This window comes from Montipora capricornis, chromosome 12, assembly GCF_036669925.1.
Source record: "Montipora capricornis isolate CH-2021 chromosome 12, ASM3666992v2, whole genome shotgun sequence".
Lineage (NCBI taxonomy): Eukaryota > Metazoa > Cnidaria > Anthozoa > Scleractinia > Acroporidae > Montipora > Montipora capricornis.
Genome location: NC_090894.1, coordinates 6,799,102 through 6,815,165, shown reverse-complemented (window position 1 = coordinate 6,815,165; position 16,064 = coordinate 6,799,102). Strand labels below are relative to the sequence as shown.

The following is a 16,064-nucleotide window of genomic DNA, read 5'->3' as shown; positions in this document are numbered from 1 at the left end:
AAATTCACAGCAGTGCCATCAGTATGAACCTGACATCCAATAAACATTTCTTGAGCTGAACCTGTCAGAGTGGCAGAAATTGTTTCTGTTTTAATCGCACTGATTGATGTAACGCCTCTAAAGAGTTCTAGATTTGTCCCATTAATACGAATTGTCCAAACTTCGATATTTCCAGAGAGATTCAGCAAAGAAGGAATGTTAAGTCTGCCATTTGACGAGGAACCAAAATCGACATAGACTGTACCATCTCCCCATGGTATATGCACACCGAATCTGACGGCTCCACGCCCCCATTGAAACTGTGATTGATTAGTTATCGCTTTTGTTTTGACAACCAGTATTACTGTGCATTTGTTACCAGAACTACCCGCTATTTCAGAAACATCAAATGATTTTTTTTCCAAATAGTCATCACTACCATCGAAACGTATAAAAAACAGTTTTTTCAATGAATCCCTCAGAAGAAGAGGCTTTTTTGAATTGGTTTGTTGTGAAAAATCGATATTATTCGCAGGATCCATCCATGAACTAACTCTGTCATTTGAATCGGCTGTGACTACTGATAAAGCTGGAATTAATGCAATGCTGATTTTGTCTAACACTGGTATACCAGGTAGACTGTTCGAAATAATAAAAGTCGATCTGTCTAACTTCAAATCGAGTTGTTTTTTTATGACAACATGGTTCTCTTCCGTAGCAGCCTTAACGACGAGATTTTTGTCAGTTTCTATATGTCCATCATCATTTACTGAAAGTTGAGCTTGAGCTTGATAGGTAAAATCATCATCAGAGTGATAGTCAATGGTGTATTCAATTTTGTCACCATTGTCGTCAAGAAGATGTGTACCATCTAAATTTTTTACATACAATGTCATATACTGTTGCATTATATAATTCAATTAATCAGTAATGTTTTGTAATGTATAATGTAAACATAAGATCTTACGCCATCCCCATCGTCATCATCAAAATTTATTCGTATGTTTGTTATGTTTTCAAAATATCGATTGATATTGACAGTAAGTATTTTGCTTGTTGAAAAATCTATGTCATAAAATACACTAGCGTCTCCATAAAAAGTTATATCGTGATTCGACTCTGATGGATAATTTTTTTTAGCATAAATTTTTATTTTATCAATATAAATTTTAGTAAATGTTAGAGGTACTGTTCTAGAAATATTAAAATCACAACCCAGTGATGATTCTGAAGTGGTTCCATAGGCGTAAGACGGTAATATCTTATCAAATAACCCTAAAATTTTATTACCATTCATATTGATTGGCACATGCATTAAAAATTGATCATTTACAATCTCATAAGCCAAATTGTAATCATAAATTGTAAAATCAAGGTTGTTTTTTGCTTCGCCTTTTATACCGTAAATCAGGGCATACAATGGTAAAAGAGTTGGGCTTCTATTGTCATAATTTGCTTGAACAGTTACATATAACCGTCTTTCGATAGTTGGTGAAGAACCATCTGGTGATAAGTTCATGATAAAGCGATAATATTTATAATCTCTGTTGGTTTTGACCGTAGTGGTTCTATCAGTGTTCATGTTTCTTTTTTCAAAAGTAACCTGAAATGAATTAAACTCCACATCGAAACCGGTTCTCAGGAAATATATTTCCAAACACACAGTATATTTATCGCTATAATTGTCACGTATCAGTTTGAATAGATTAAAATCGAATCGTCCTTTAAACAGACTGGAACCATCTGCTGCCTTTTGAACATTGAATGAAAATGCTTTTTTGTTGTTTTTATGTGGTGAGTCATTATAGTTGGTTAAAGTGGCATCCTGTATTCCATAATCTTCTGTAAATTCCCCATCATCCATAGCATATTTCAGCACATTTTCTCTGTTTGTGTGAGTAGTTATGTGACTCTTCACTATTTCGTCGTCTACATATTTCTTGTTTTTTTCTATTTGTTCGTCTGTATATTTATTGTTTTCGGTAGAAACAGTTGCAATACCGTCATTCACTTGCTTCAAAGTGATGGCATCTTGATTATGTGTGGCGTTTCCGAGATTTGTTAGTCGATTATTATTCATATTCAAATTTCCAGTCAGAATAACAGAACCGTCTTTTTTCAAATAATCGGGCAAATTCAAGTTTGTAGTGTGTGTTTCAAGGTATTGTTTATTTACAGCGTCAGTGTTTCCTGTTGGGTTGGCTATATTGATTATTCGTTTATTGTTCATATCCAAATTGCCTGTCATTTTAGCTGAACCGTCTAAACGAAGTGAATCTAAAAATAATCGATCAACGTAACCTTTTCCAGTGGCATCATTTCTACCTGTCGGATTAGCAAGATTGACGATCTTTTTTTGTGACATATTTAAATTTCCAGTCATGTCCTGCGTACCATCTCGCAACACAACCTGATTTGTATTGGGTTTGGTTGATAAACCAGTTTGTAATTGGTGTTTTGTAACAGCGTCAGAATTGCAAGTGCCTTCAGCAAGATTGCTGATTTTATTATTTCCAAAGTCAAAATTGCCAGTTACGGAAAGACTTCCATCTTTTTTCAAATAATTAGCCAGCTCCGTTTTATCAGCTTTAAAATTAAAAGAGCTGTCAACGTAAAATTTATTGGAAGCATCTGAATGTAATATTGGATCTTTTACTCCTAAGATTCTTTGATTTTTCATGTCGATCGGATTTTGGGCTTCTATCTTTCCATCATTTGTATTTAAATCGAAATAAAAGTTATGCAAATGCGCACTACTGACAGCGTCACTCTGGCCATGTCTAGCAGGGGCTATATTTTCAACCCGTCTATTATCCATATTAAGGGCGCCAGTCATTGCATTGCTCCCATCTATTTTCAAACACCCAGAAACCTCTTTATCAACATAACTCTTAGTAGTTGCATCGTCATTCGTTTGAGGTGAATCTAAATTTCTCAGTTTTTTATTCTGCATATCATAATCACCGTCATCTGTTAGTTTAAAACCAACACCAGGCAATCCTTTTACTATTTCAATAACTTTTTCATGTGAATATGTGTCTTCAGGTAATTTACCATTTGAGTAACTCATATATACAATTGGTTTATATTTTTTCATCGAAATTCTTCTTTACTTGTTTCTTGGGTTTGTCAATATATATAAAACTAAAAGGGTCTCTGGTTGCTCTCTCGTATAATTGTTTTGAGACATTGTTTTCACGACATATGAGACTTTTTTCATTGTTACTAGGAAAATCGTAAATGGCAAAATGTGAGCAGTTTAATCTAATATCTTTTGGTGTCTTATAGTAGCTTTGACTCAAATATATGGCACAGCAGTTTTTATGTCTCCCCTGTATAAAATAGTCAACTAATGGTTTTTGGTTTTTATCACATACGAAATCGTCGAATATCACAATTTTTTGATTGTCACCATTGAGATTTTTTACAGGCATTATTTTATCATTGCTTGCTTCAATGATATCATAACCAGCTTCTTCACTCCATGGTTCGAACTCTTTCATGAGATTCTGATACTTTGACTGCTCTAAGTTTTTTGCATAAAGGTATATTTTATCAAAATACAACAGATTGTGAATCATATGCATCAGTGTGTTTGTTTTTCCCGAACCAGAAGGTCCACAAATGAGCATGCGGAAGCATCGATCAGGCATAAAATCATGTAGTTGTGTGAAGTTTGTGACAACATCGTCGCCAGTATCATAATTAGGTATCTTCATTTATATCATATGGGTATATTGTTTCAATAAAGTTGTGTTCAACATGGTGTTCAACACGGTGTAAAACGCTATTTTTTATATATGAATTTCCATTTTATGTAACGTAACAATATAACAATAAATGAGTTTACTTAAGTGGAAAGAACTCGCAAAGAGTAAATCTGAATTAGGGGACAAGATCAATTATGTCCATAATGCAATTACAAAACATGATATCGATCAGAAGACCAGTCAACAGGGATTTTCAAAAGTATTCCAACCAATTACAAGTAAATTAGATGATGTTATTGATAGTAATCAGGCTTTAAGGTTGCCAAGGAAAAAACGACCACTGAAGAAAGGAGAAGTTCCTGATTACGGCATTGATATAGAGGATGAAGTTCCAGATATGAATCTTGGTGATCTATTTGAACAACCTGTTTTGCCACAGCAAGAAAAACAACTGGTGCCAAAACCACCAACATATGAAGAGTCTTTACAAGATCTTCTGGAAGGAAAAAAAGAGATGTATGTTGATCCTAAGTACTTTCCTGAAGAACCAGAATTACCACCAGAATATGATGATGACGATGCGATCGATTATGGAATGGATGAAGAAGATATGGAAAATGAGATATTAGGTGATCTTGGTATACCAAATTATGATTCTGTTGAAAAGGTAATAAATCAACAAGAAATGACTGAACGAAAAAACAAAAAATATCTCAATAAGATTGTCAATGCGGCTAAATTTAAAAGAAATCAATTGAAAGCCTACAAAGGAAACGTTACAAAGCAATACAAAAGTGGGAATATAACGGAAGCTGATAGGCAAGAGGAAAACAAAAGAGTGGATCGCGCTATGAAAACTCTAAATGAATACATAAAACATTATCAAAATAAAATGGAAACAATGAAAGGTTCTGGTAGGAAAAAACAGAAAGGTGGTAATGTGATATTTTTCAACAAACCGAAAGAACTCATAAAAAAATTGGATTTAATCATTGGTGAGATATTGGCTGGCAATACAAGCATTGACATGCGAAATATGGGTGTTTCTATATTGGACACATTATTGAAAATGACAACAATTAACAAATCACAATATGGTAAATTATACAAACAATATTTCCAAATTTAATGTAACTTCATTATATAATGGAACGAGAGATAGTTTTATCATCTTACATTGAGAAAAATAAAGTGTATAATAAACCAGAAGATTTTACAACAAATTTCACCAGACCTGTAACTCTAGACAACAATAAGCAATATGTTATTGGTCTTAACAGAGTCATTAACATGTCATTCACTTGGTTCAATGTCAATGCTGGGTACAAAAATCAATTAATCAAATACAGCTCCGATAATGGTTCAACTTTTAAGGACATTACCTTTCCAGCTGGGGTATGGAATTATACGGACTTTGACAGACATATTAAAAATGTGACGAAAACTGGTGATACGTATCCGATGACTCTTGAATTCAACGAAACAACATTCAGAGTCACGGTTACATTAGCTGCAAATTACCAACTTGATTTAAGAGCAAGTAATTTTAATGACCTGATCGGTTTTGATAAAAAGATATTAGCAAGTGGAACGCATATTGGACCAAGAGTGCCAAATCTCAGTCAAGACACAGACGTACTCAATATTCATTGCGATTTGGTAAACGAAAGTTTAGTTGACGGCGAAGAAACAGACATCATTTATTCATTCTCAACCAGTGTACTAAAACCAAGTTACTCCTTCACCCTCGAACCACAACGAGTCATGTTTAATCCTGTGAACAAAACTACAATTTCATCAATCAGAATCATGATAACAGATGGAAAAAGAAGATTAGTGGATCTAAATGGAGCAGATACGTCTTTTTCACTAATTCTGAAAAGTATCTAATGTAACAGTATAATGAAACCGTATGAATTTAACAGGTTTTACCACCCAAAACTTGGTAAATTTGTATTTCAACATAAAGGGTCTGGGCTTATCTTAGACAACATTTTTAAACCATTGAAGAGTGTGGCATCGTCTGTTTTCAAGAAATTTGCTAAGCCATTAGCAAAGAAGGCATTAGAATCAGGGGTTTCCCATGCAGGTGATAAAATTGGCAAGACGGTGGCAGAAAAGTCAGGAGACCTAATAATGAAAAAATTAGCAAATTTGAGAAAAGGAGCCACAACACCAACACAAAAAGCAATTGTTCCATCCTTGCCCATTGAACAGAAACAGCAAGATGAAAGCGCTGACATGATACTAAATAGATTGATATCCGGATCTGGAAGAAGGCGTAGATTTTTCAAATAAATAACATGACAGCAAAATTATATAATACAATAGTATAAATGGCTTTTAGAACAAGTGAATTATTGCAAAGAAATGAGTTAGTGCGATTTCAACTTGATGATGTAATCCGAGCCCCTGGAAATAATCAACATCAAGAAAAGAACGGTTATAGATTCACCATCAACGACCGGAGTTCTTTCTATGATTGGTACAATGCTTATTTCGAGGTTCAATTCCAGTTACAAAAAATAGCAGATGGAGCTGGTTATGCAGCAGCCGATAGAATAACGGTGATAAACGGATCTCATTCATTGATTGCACATATGATGATTAAAAGTGCTGGGAAAATTGTTTATGATACTGACAATCTACATAAGGTCACTTTTGTGAAGAATCTGTTGGAATATTCTGATGATTACTCGAGAAGTGTAGCTAAGAACAGTTTTTGGTATTTAGACACAAATGCTACGACAGCCAATACTAATTCAGGATATGAATCTAGAAGAGTGCTTACACAAGCTACCAACGATGATGGAACGGGAGGAGCAAAAGATGTGAATTTGATCATACCTCTCAATCGTTACAGTTTTTTTGAAGAGTTGCAGGATAAAATGTTGGTTCCTATGCAGTTACAATTCAATTTGAATCTCCAGAACGACAATGAACTCATCAATAGGGCAGCAGCAGCAGATGCCGGAAGAGTAGTGATTAACAGATTTCTACTATGGGTTCCAAAATTAACACCAAAAGACAGTATGTACGACAAATTTGTAAGCTCTTTCATGAAAGAACACAAATGGACATATCAGCGTGAACTATATGCAGTGTCAGCACCTGCTAGAGTCAGTGGTTTTTTTCAGATTTCTTCCAGCATTGACAATGTCAAAGCAATTTTTGTTTATCTACAACGGGCTAAAACCAGAGTTGCAACTCAAAATCCATATATACTTGATACCTTCAAACTGAATGAAGCAAACGCAAACAGTTATTTAACAACATGCAGACTCGAATATGGCAATGGTGTTTTCTACCCAGAAACAGAATATGACAGTGAAAGCAAAGTGAGAATATTCAATGATCTCATGTCTTATGCAATGCGAAAAAATGATTACAACACCGGAACGCAGTTGAATCTAGCTAATTACAATAGTTTGTATCCACTAATTTATTTCGATCTGTCATATCAAACAGAAAAAGTAACAAGAGACCCTAAACAGTTGATTTTCAGGTATAAAATAAGTGCCAATAGTGCAGCAGATTTCAATGTCCATGCAGTTGTATTGTACGAAGAGTCGGTTGTTATTGACAAGGTGGGTAATGAATTGGTTATAGTTTAATCCCATGAATGACACATATTTATTTGTATATGTTTTGTGACTGGAATTATATAACATATATTATATGACTAAACTTCATGAAATCAACGTAAGACTTTCAGATAATCAAAAAAAGAATCTGAGTAATGCTTACCATAAAAGGGAAACAATTGTTCTAAGACTGACAAATGATTCTCTTAATGGAAACGACACTCTTTATGTTCCAGCAATGGTGAAAAAAAGATTGCAAAAAAATCGACAATTGAACAAAGGAATGGACATCAAATTATCCAAAACGAACATCAGGAAACAAGTCGGTGGAAGTCTTTTGAGTACCGTGTTGTCGCTTGGTATGAGAGCTCTTCCAGCAATTGGTAAAACCCTTGGGTTGAGTGCTCTTGGTGGTTTAGCAGAAGCCGGAGCTAAAAAATTGTTAGGATCTGGTCAAAAAGGTGGTGCTATGCCATTACCCATGATGATACCTTTCAATGCAATCAATCAACTGATGCCATATCTGAATATGTTTACAACCAAACAGCAAAGAGACATAATGAATGCGGCTCAAACAGGATCTGGCGTTAAAATAACACCGACCAAAACACAATCAGGTGGATTTTTAGGCACTCTGTTAGCTAGCATTGGAATTCCTTTGGCTTTGAATCTTGTCAAAAAGCTAACGGGAAGAGGAGCACCGAGGATAGGTAGACCAAGATTGCATGGTGAAGGATCACCTAGAATTGGAGCCCCCCCTCCATTTTACAGTTATCCGCCATATGTGACTGGTAATGGTAGAAAAAAAAAACATCCTCAACCAAAAAAGGAAAAGGGTTACTATTGGGAAAAAACAGTCCATTCAATGGCATACCCATTTTGGGGGCAATATTGTGAAACCAAAATTTCACAAAAAAATACCTATGTCCAACCACGATCTGAAAAAATGGTGTAAATATTTGAACATTCCGATCAATGATGTACTGTCAAGAGATGAAAAAGTTCCACATAACCATAAACAGGCGTTATTTGTTTACAATCTGGAACCAGCTTATATGTCAGGATCTCACTGGGTTGCAACATATGTCAAGGATAATGTAATAAATTATTTTGATTCGTTTGGTATGCCACCTTTTCAAGAGATTGTAAATCATGCCAAAAAGAAAAATCTGACTTTGTTACATCAAAACAATCAGATACAAAACATACAAACAACAACTTGTGGGTATTTCTGTTTATACTTTTTAAATGAAATGAATGAGGGTAATTCGTATTATGATTTATTACAAGTGTTCGACATAAATGATACAATGAAAAATGAGAGATTTATCGAATATTATTTCAGAAATATCTAACTTATATATATATTATGAAATCATATTGTGTAAAACAATAATGTGTTGAACCTTCAGGTTACAAAACAGCCAAAAATGGTAGACTAATGTTCTTTTGCACTTGTGCTGAATGTGGTATTACCAAGACCAAATTTGTTAAAAAACAGGGAAACTAAACAGCCCGTTGGGAGCGGGCTTATTTGGTGATATCGCTAATACAGGAACTGAATTGTTCCTAACAAAAGGAGTACCTTATCTTGGCAAAAAAGCAGTTGAAATGGGAAGATATTATGGTTCCGAATTAATGAGAGACCCAAAATTGCAGAAAAAAGCAATCGATTATGGTTTGAGAAAAATGAATCCTCTACTTCATAAAGTGGGATCAGAAGCTCTCGATCAATTGTCAACAAAAATAAGACCCAAAAAGAAATACACAACCAATAGGAAAGATCTGGACGGCGGTGCTTTAGACATTCAAAAACAATTAGCAAAGTTGGGAGAACTCCATTTGAGAACTCCGACGGGTAAAAAATATAATTATTGTGGACCTGGTACAAAACTGGAAGACAGATTGGCTTCAAATGATCCAAAATATAGAGATCCGATAAATAATCTGGATAGTATTTGCCAGCAACATGATATAGCTTATAGTAAAGCTGGAGACAATCTGGCTAAAAAGCATGCAGCTGATAAAATAATGGAAGACAGTATAAAAGCAATCCCGTTTAATCAAAGACCTTGGTTTGCTACACCAACAATGTATGCCATTAAAGCGAAAAGAAAGATTGGACTTGGTTCAAAAAACGTAAAGCGGCGCTGAGTATTGATGATTGGGCTCAGCAATTAGCCGATGAATTACACAAACCAATCAAGAGAAAATTCAAAACTAGAAGAGTCATTGTAAATCATATTGATGAAATATGGGCAAGTGATCTGGTTGAAATGCAAAAATTCAGCAAATGGAATAAAGGTTATCGGTATCTTCTTATGGTTATTGATGTTTTCAGCAAATACGGTTGGATTGTCCCATTGAAGGATAAGAAAGGTGAATCCGTTACTGAAGCATTTAAAACAATATTCAAGGAAGGCAGAAGACCACAATATTTATGGGTTGATAAGGGAAAGGAGTTCTATAACAAACACTTGAAGGACTTGCTGGAGAAAAATGGGATACTTATGTACTCCACTGAAAATGAGGAGAAATCCTCGGTGGTTGAAAGATGGAATAGGACAATTAAATCCAAAATGTGGAAGCAGTTCACAGTTCAAGGTAATACAATGTATCTCGATATGCTGTCCAAACTAGTGAAACAGTATAATAATACAAAACATTCAAGCATAAAGATGACACCCGTTGAAGCATCTAACAAGAGGAATGAAGGTATAGTTTACTTCAATCTATATGGTGATACAGAAACATTGAAACAGAAACCTAAATTTCAAACAGGTGACAAGGTTCGAATATCCAAGTATAAACGGAATGTGTTCGATAAAGGATATACTCCAAATTGGACAGAAGAAGTGTTTACAGTTGATAAGATCCAATACACTAATCCAATAACATACAAACTAAAAGATCTCAGAGGTGAAGAGATACAAGGCAGTTTTTATGAACCTGAATTATTAAAAGCAAAGCAGGATATTTTCCGTATTGACAAAGTGATTAGAAGAGACTATAAAAAGAAACAAGCTTTGGTAAAATGGAAGGGATACAGTGATGAATTCAACAGTTGGATACCGTTGAAAGACATTGAAAACGTGTGAATTGTTTCTGGCTACAAACGCACCTTGATGAATATATAAGAAAATAATATATAGTACATGTATATATGGACAAGTTTGAAAATGAAGAAACGTTTGGTTTTTATTATGAGAGCGATCAAGACTCTGGTTCAGATTCCGATTGGACGCCATCGCAAGAAAGTCTTTCTGAAGAAAGCTGTTACAGTTCGGAAGAATCTGAGGCGTCAGACGAGGATGAATCTACATAAAAAATATTTCTAAACATATAGTATGGAAGAAATGATGAGACACCCGCTCGACGAAAAAATCAGAAACGATCCTGACTTTCTGCAATCGATGCCAAGAAATTACCGTTTGATGTATTTGTTGTCAAAAGAAATGAAGTTTAACAATACAATGGATGCCGTGGAACGACTTTCAGAACAAGGGAATTGGAGTGAAGACGAAAAACAAAATGCAATAAATAAAGCTGTCAGGTTGACAGATCTGAATAATTGGAGTGATGATGAAAAACAAAACAATTGGCATTGTGAGGTTTGTGACAAAAATTACAAAAAAGGCAGCAAAAATAGACATTTGAACAGTAAACGTCATAAAAACAAAATGTAATATATTAATATATGTTCAAAGGAAGCGAAATAGTCAGAACGTTATGTTTGAGAAAGTTAGTTGTAGAAGCAATATGCGACATAATGGTCGGAAACGCCAGTTACATGCATTTTGTTCGAACAATGGAAATGCCAATGATCAGACATGCATTGAAAACAGGCGTACCAAAAAAAGAAATCCTGAAAATATTCAACAAGATGGATGCCAAAATGATGTTTTTGTACAGAGAATTCGAAAGATACGTAAATTTTCTTGCTCCATTGAAAATGGTGCAAGAATAATACATAAAAATAAAACATATAGTAATATAATATGGAAGATCGAAGACCAGTTGGCCGTCCAAGATTCTACACTGCAGAAGAAAGAAGACCAAACAAAAACGATTACATGTTACACAAAGAATGGTATTGCAAAATATGCGACAATGATCATAATTACACTCTTGCTGGCAAACATTGCCATTTAAAAACAAAGAAACATTTCAAAAATTCATTTACATATAATACGGGTTATATTTATGATAAACATGAAAATAGCAATTAATTTATTCATATCACTTCTCTTTTAAAAAAGTTAAATACATACTCCAGTATGTGTTCAACTATAAACGCACAATATTTTGACTTAAAGAAATATTACCTATAGATATATTATGATGAATATTATGCAAAATAATATCTCGACTTATAGTATGAACAAGAGTGATCTTGAGAAACTAAGTAAATCAGAATTAATAAAATTGATTATAAAACAAAATACAAAACCAGTGCCCGCACCAAGGACTAAAACAAGACCAATCCCAAAACCAAGAAAGAGTGTGCGGCAAATGGTTCAAAATTATGAAGAAAACATAATTCTTCCTCCATTAGAGTTCCGAGATGGATACAAACCAGTACCATTGCCTAGGACTAAAAGACCAATTCCATTGCCTAGGACCATAATACAAGAAACGAACAAAGCTTTAAAAGGGTTCACAAAGTCTTATGAAATCAACATAAAAAACAGCAAAGACCCACTTATGCAACTGCAAAATACAAGAAAGGCTGTTGCCATCCATATCAAAAAAATATTGAAATCAATGAAAGGTCTAAAGTTTGTTGAAACACTTAGAGTAACATTTGAAAAGCAAACAGGGCGAGAAGAAAAAATTATGAAAACAGCGTATTTCAACAGTCAACCCCAAACAATAACAAATGACACACAAATTGAACTAGCTTTATCTTTGTCAAAACAAGTCATACTGAACAAGATTGCAGTTTGGATTTCAGAGGGATCTGGTTGGACTATTCAATCTGTTGAAAATCATTATATCAATGTGGTAAAATACGAACCAATGAAAGGATCATCATACATTAAACTACCAAATGAACTCAGAAACAGTTCTCAAAGTTTAATAAACATAAAAAACAGTGACAATGAATGTTTTAGATGGTGCCATATTCGACATCTTAATCCTCAAGACAAAAATCCCCAAAGAATAAAAAAATCAGATAAAGCATTCATTAAAAAATTAAATTATTCAGGAATTGAATTTCCAGTCACTACCAAACAGTACAACAAAATAGAAAAACATAATGCAATCAACATCAATGTCTTTGGTTATGAAGAAAAACAAAAATATCCCATTCATGTGTCAAAAGAAAAGTATGAAGATTGTATGAATCTGCTTCTTATAACAGAAAATGAAAACAAGCACTATGTATTAATCAAAGATTTCAACAAGTTTATGTACAATCAAACAAAGCACAAAGAGAGAAAACATTTTTGCATGCATTGTCTTCAGTGTTTCAGTTCTGAAAGAGTATTGACTGATCATAAAGAAAACTGTATCCAAGTGAATGGCACACAAGCGATTACAATGCCAACAAAAGGTGACAACATACTAAAATTCAATAATTTCCATAAACAACTACCAGTTCCATTTGTAATATATGCCGACTTCGAAGCCATAACTGAAAAAATACATGGATGTCAACCCAATAATGACAAATCATTCACTGAAGCTTATCAGAAGCATACAGACTGTGGATACGGTTACAAGGTTGTTTGTTGTTATGACGATAAATACACGAAACCAGTACAAATTTACAGAGGTGAAAAAGCCGTTTACAAATTTATGGAAGCTATGCTGGATGAAGTCAAATATTGCAAGAAGGTTATGAAAAAATATTTCAATAAACCATTAAGAATGACTAAAGATGAGGAAGAAAAATTCCAAAAAGCTGATAAATGCCATATATGTGAGAAAGAATACAATAAAACTGATGTAAGAGTAAGAGATCACTGCCATGTGACTGGTCAGTACAGAGGATCCGCACATCAAGATTGTAACCTAAATTTCAGATTGACCGAGAAAATTCCAGTTATATTTCACAATCTCCGTGGGTATGACAGTCATTTTATAATGCAAGAGATTGGTGAAATAGTCAAAGAGCATAAATATACAAATAAGAAAGGTGAAAAGTGTCAAATGAATATCAATGCCATACCAAACAACATGGAAAAGTATATGGCTTTCATGCTTGGTAATCATCTGACCTTTATTGATAGTTTTCAATTTATGAGCTCAAGTCTTGACAAACTGGTGAGCAACCTACCAAAAGAAGCATTAATATATACTTCTCGAAAATTCCAAGGTAAAGAGCTTGATTTAATGAGCAAGAAGGGAGTCTACCCATATGACTTCATGGACAGCTTTGATAAATTCAATGAAAAGCTACCACCAAAAGAAGAATTTTACAGTATATTAAATGATGAGCATATCTCAGGTGATCAATACAAACATGCTCAAAATGTATGGAACACTTTTAATCTGAAAAATATGGGCGAGTACCATGACTTATATCTCAAATCTGACATACTTCTGTTAGCTGATGTATTCGAAAACTTTCGAAAGACCTGTCTGCAATACTATAAACTCGACCCATGTCATTATTTTACCAGTCCTGGGCTTTCCTGGGATGCTATGCTAAAAATGACTGACATAAAATTAGAGCTTATGACTGATATTGATATGTTTCAGTTCATTGAAAAAGGAATGCGTGGTGGAATAAGTTACATTGCCAACCGGTATGGAAAAGCAAACAATAAATACATGAAAACATATGATGAGAAGGCGCCCTCAAAGTATATAATGTATCTAGATGCTAACAATCTGTACGGTTGGGCTATGTCACAATACCTACCAACTGGTGGATTCAGATGGATGACAGAAAAGCAAATCAACAACATGAATTTGTCTAAATACAGCGAGAACAGCAAAAAAGGATCAATATTAGAAGTAGACCTAGCATATCCAAAAGAACTACATGATTTGCATAATGACTACCCACTAGCACCGGAAAAGGTTAAAGTAGGTGAAAACATGCTATCAGAATATTGCAAAAACATCGCGAAGAAATACAAAATATCGACTGGTTTAGTTCATAAATTAATACCTACATTAAGCAATAAAGAAAAATACGTACTCCATTACAGAAACCTTCAATTATACACTGATCTCGGTTTGAAAATAACCAAAATTTATCGAGTGTTGGAGTTCAATCAGTCACCATGGTTGAAAGAATACATTGATTTCAACACACAGAAGAGAACCAATGCCAAAAATGCTTTTGAGAAAGACTTCTTCAAGCTTATGAACAACAGTGTATTTGGAAAAACAATGGAAAACATTAGAAAGCGAGTAGATGTAAGATTAGTAACTGATGAAAACAAACTGTCAAAAATGGCTGCCAAACCAACATATGTTAGTAGCAAGATCTTTAATGAAAATCTAGTGGCAGTGCATAAAATCAAAGAAACACTGACCCTAAACAGACCGGCATATGTGGGAATGTGTATCTTGGATCTGAGCAAGACGTTAATGTATGATTTTCATTATAATTATATCAAACAAAAATACGACAGCAAAGCAAAATTATTATTCACAGACACTGATAGCTTGACCTATGAAATTGAAACCAGTGATGTGTACCAAGACTTTTGGAATGATAAAGATAAATTCGACAACAGTGACTATCCAGAAGATTCACAATATTTAAACACAACAAATAAAAAAGTGATCGGTAAATTCAAAGATGAAGTGGCAGGCATACCGATAACCGAATTCGTCGGATTGAGATCAAAAATGTATTCATATATGAAAGACAATGACAAAGGCGGAAAAACTGCAAAGGGAATCAAGAAGAACATCATAAAAAAGAACATAACTCATGAAAATTACAAAAACGTTTTGTTTAATAACGAACAAATGCATCACACAATGAAAACAATCCGAAGCAATAAACATCAACTTGGAAGCTACGAGCTAAATAAAGTTTCATTATCTTGCTTCGATGACAAAAGATACATATTAGAAAATGGTATAACAAGTCATGCCTACGGTCACTACAAAATATAATCAAAATCAATTTTCTTGCATATCATCTTGACTGGAATTTGGTGAAGGTATCTTCAGTGTCAATGTCTTGGTCTTGAATTTATTCTTGATTGTCAGCCGTTTAACTGTTTCTTTCCTTTCTCTTTCTTTCAAAATTTTCTTCAACTCTTTAGTATACAATCTTCTCTTTCTCTCAGTAGCGACGATCTTTTCACACTCTCTGAAAATTCCTGCAACTTTAGTCATTGAATCGCTAGTAGTGTCAAGGTCACAAACCGGGATTTGTTCCACAAAATTTTTCAAACTGAAAGAAAATTGAAAATCTTTATCCCCAGCTAGAGTAGCCAATTGATCTAATGCTTCTGTCATGCTTCTTTCACATCCACTTATTTGGTTTTGAATAGTAGACAAAGACTTAGGCATCTTCCACTTTGAGTAAATATCGCACTTCCAAGTAAACTTCTTGAGTAAAGATTGTCAAAATATTTTACTCACAAAATTTATAATTAAAAACTTGATACTTGTTGTGATATGATTGGTCAACAAAAATCACGCGTCTGTCTCATGACTCGTTCGCAAGGGACAGTCCCACAGAATTACATCATCAACTAAAAATGTTGGAAGCCATTAAATGTAAAGTAGTATGGAGTTGGATTGGTATGAGATCATTTTTGCAAAATAAATTTTGCGTTTGATCCATTCTGCCTCGCCACGGCATAGATTCGCA

The 16,064-nt window shown here is 34.1% G+C and overlaps 3 protein-coding genes across 3 annotated transcripts; all 3 read left to right on the top strand.

The window, feature by feature from the left end:
- The first annotated feature begins 6,025 nt into the window (after positions 1-6,025).
- On the top strand, positions 6,026-7,303 carry LOC138025388 (uncharacterized). The gene has a single exon (XM_068872605.1). It carries the CDS (start codon positions 6,026-6,028, stop codon positions 7,301-7,303), a length of 1,278 nt encoding a protein of 425 aa, XP_068728706.1.
- Positions 7,304-9,852: 2,549 nt separating this feature from the next.
- LOC138025387 (uncharacterized) lies at positions 9,853-10,371 on the top strand. Its single transcript, XM_068872604.1, has one exon. It carries the CDS (start codon positions 9,853-9,855, stop codon positions 10,369-10,371), a length of 519 nt encoding a protein of 172 aa, XP_068728705.1.
- A 2,126-nt stretch (positions 10,372-12,497) lies between these two features.
- Positions 12,498-15,358, top strand: LOC138025386 (uncharacterized). Its single transcript, XM_068872602.1, has one exon. The coding sequence runs from the start codon at positions 12,617-12,619 to the stop codon at positions 15,356-15,358; it is 2,742 nt and encodes a 913-aa protein (XP_068728703.1). The 5' UTR covers positions 12,498-12,616.
- Positions 15,359-16,064: the final 706 nt, after the last annotated feature.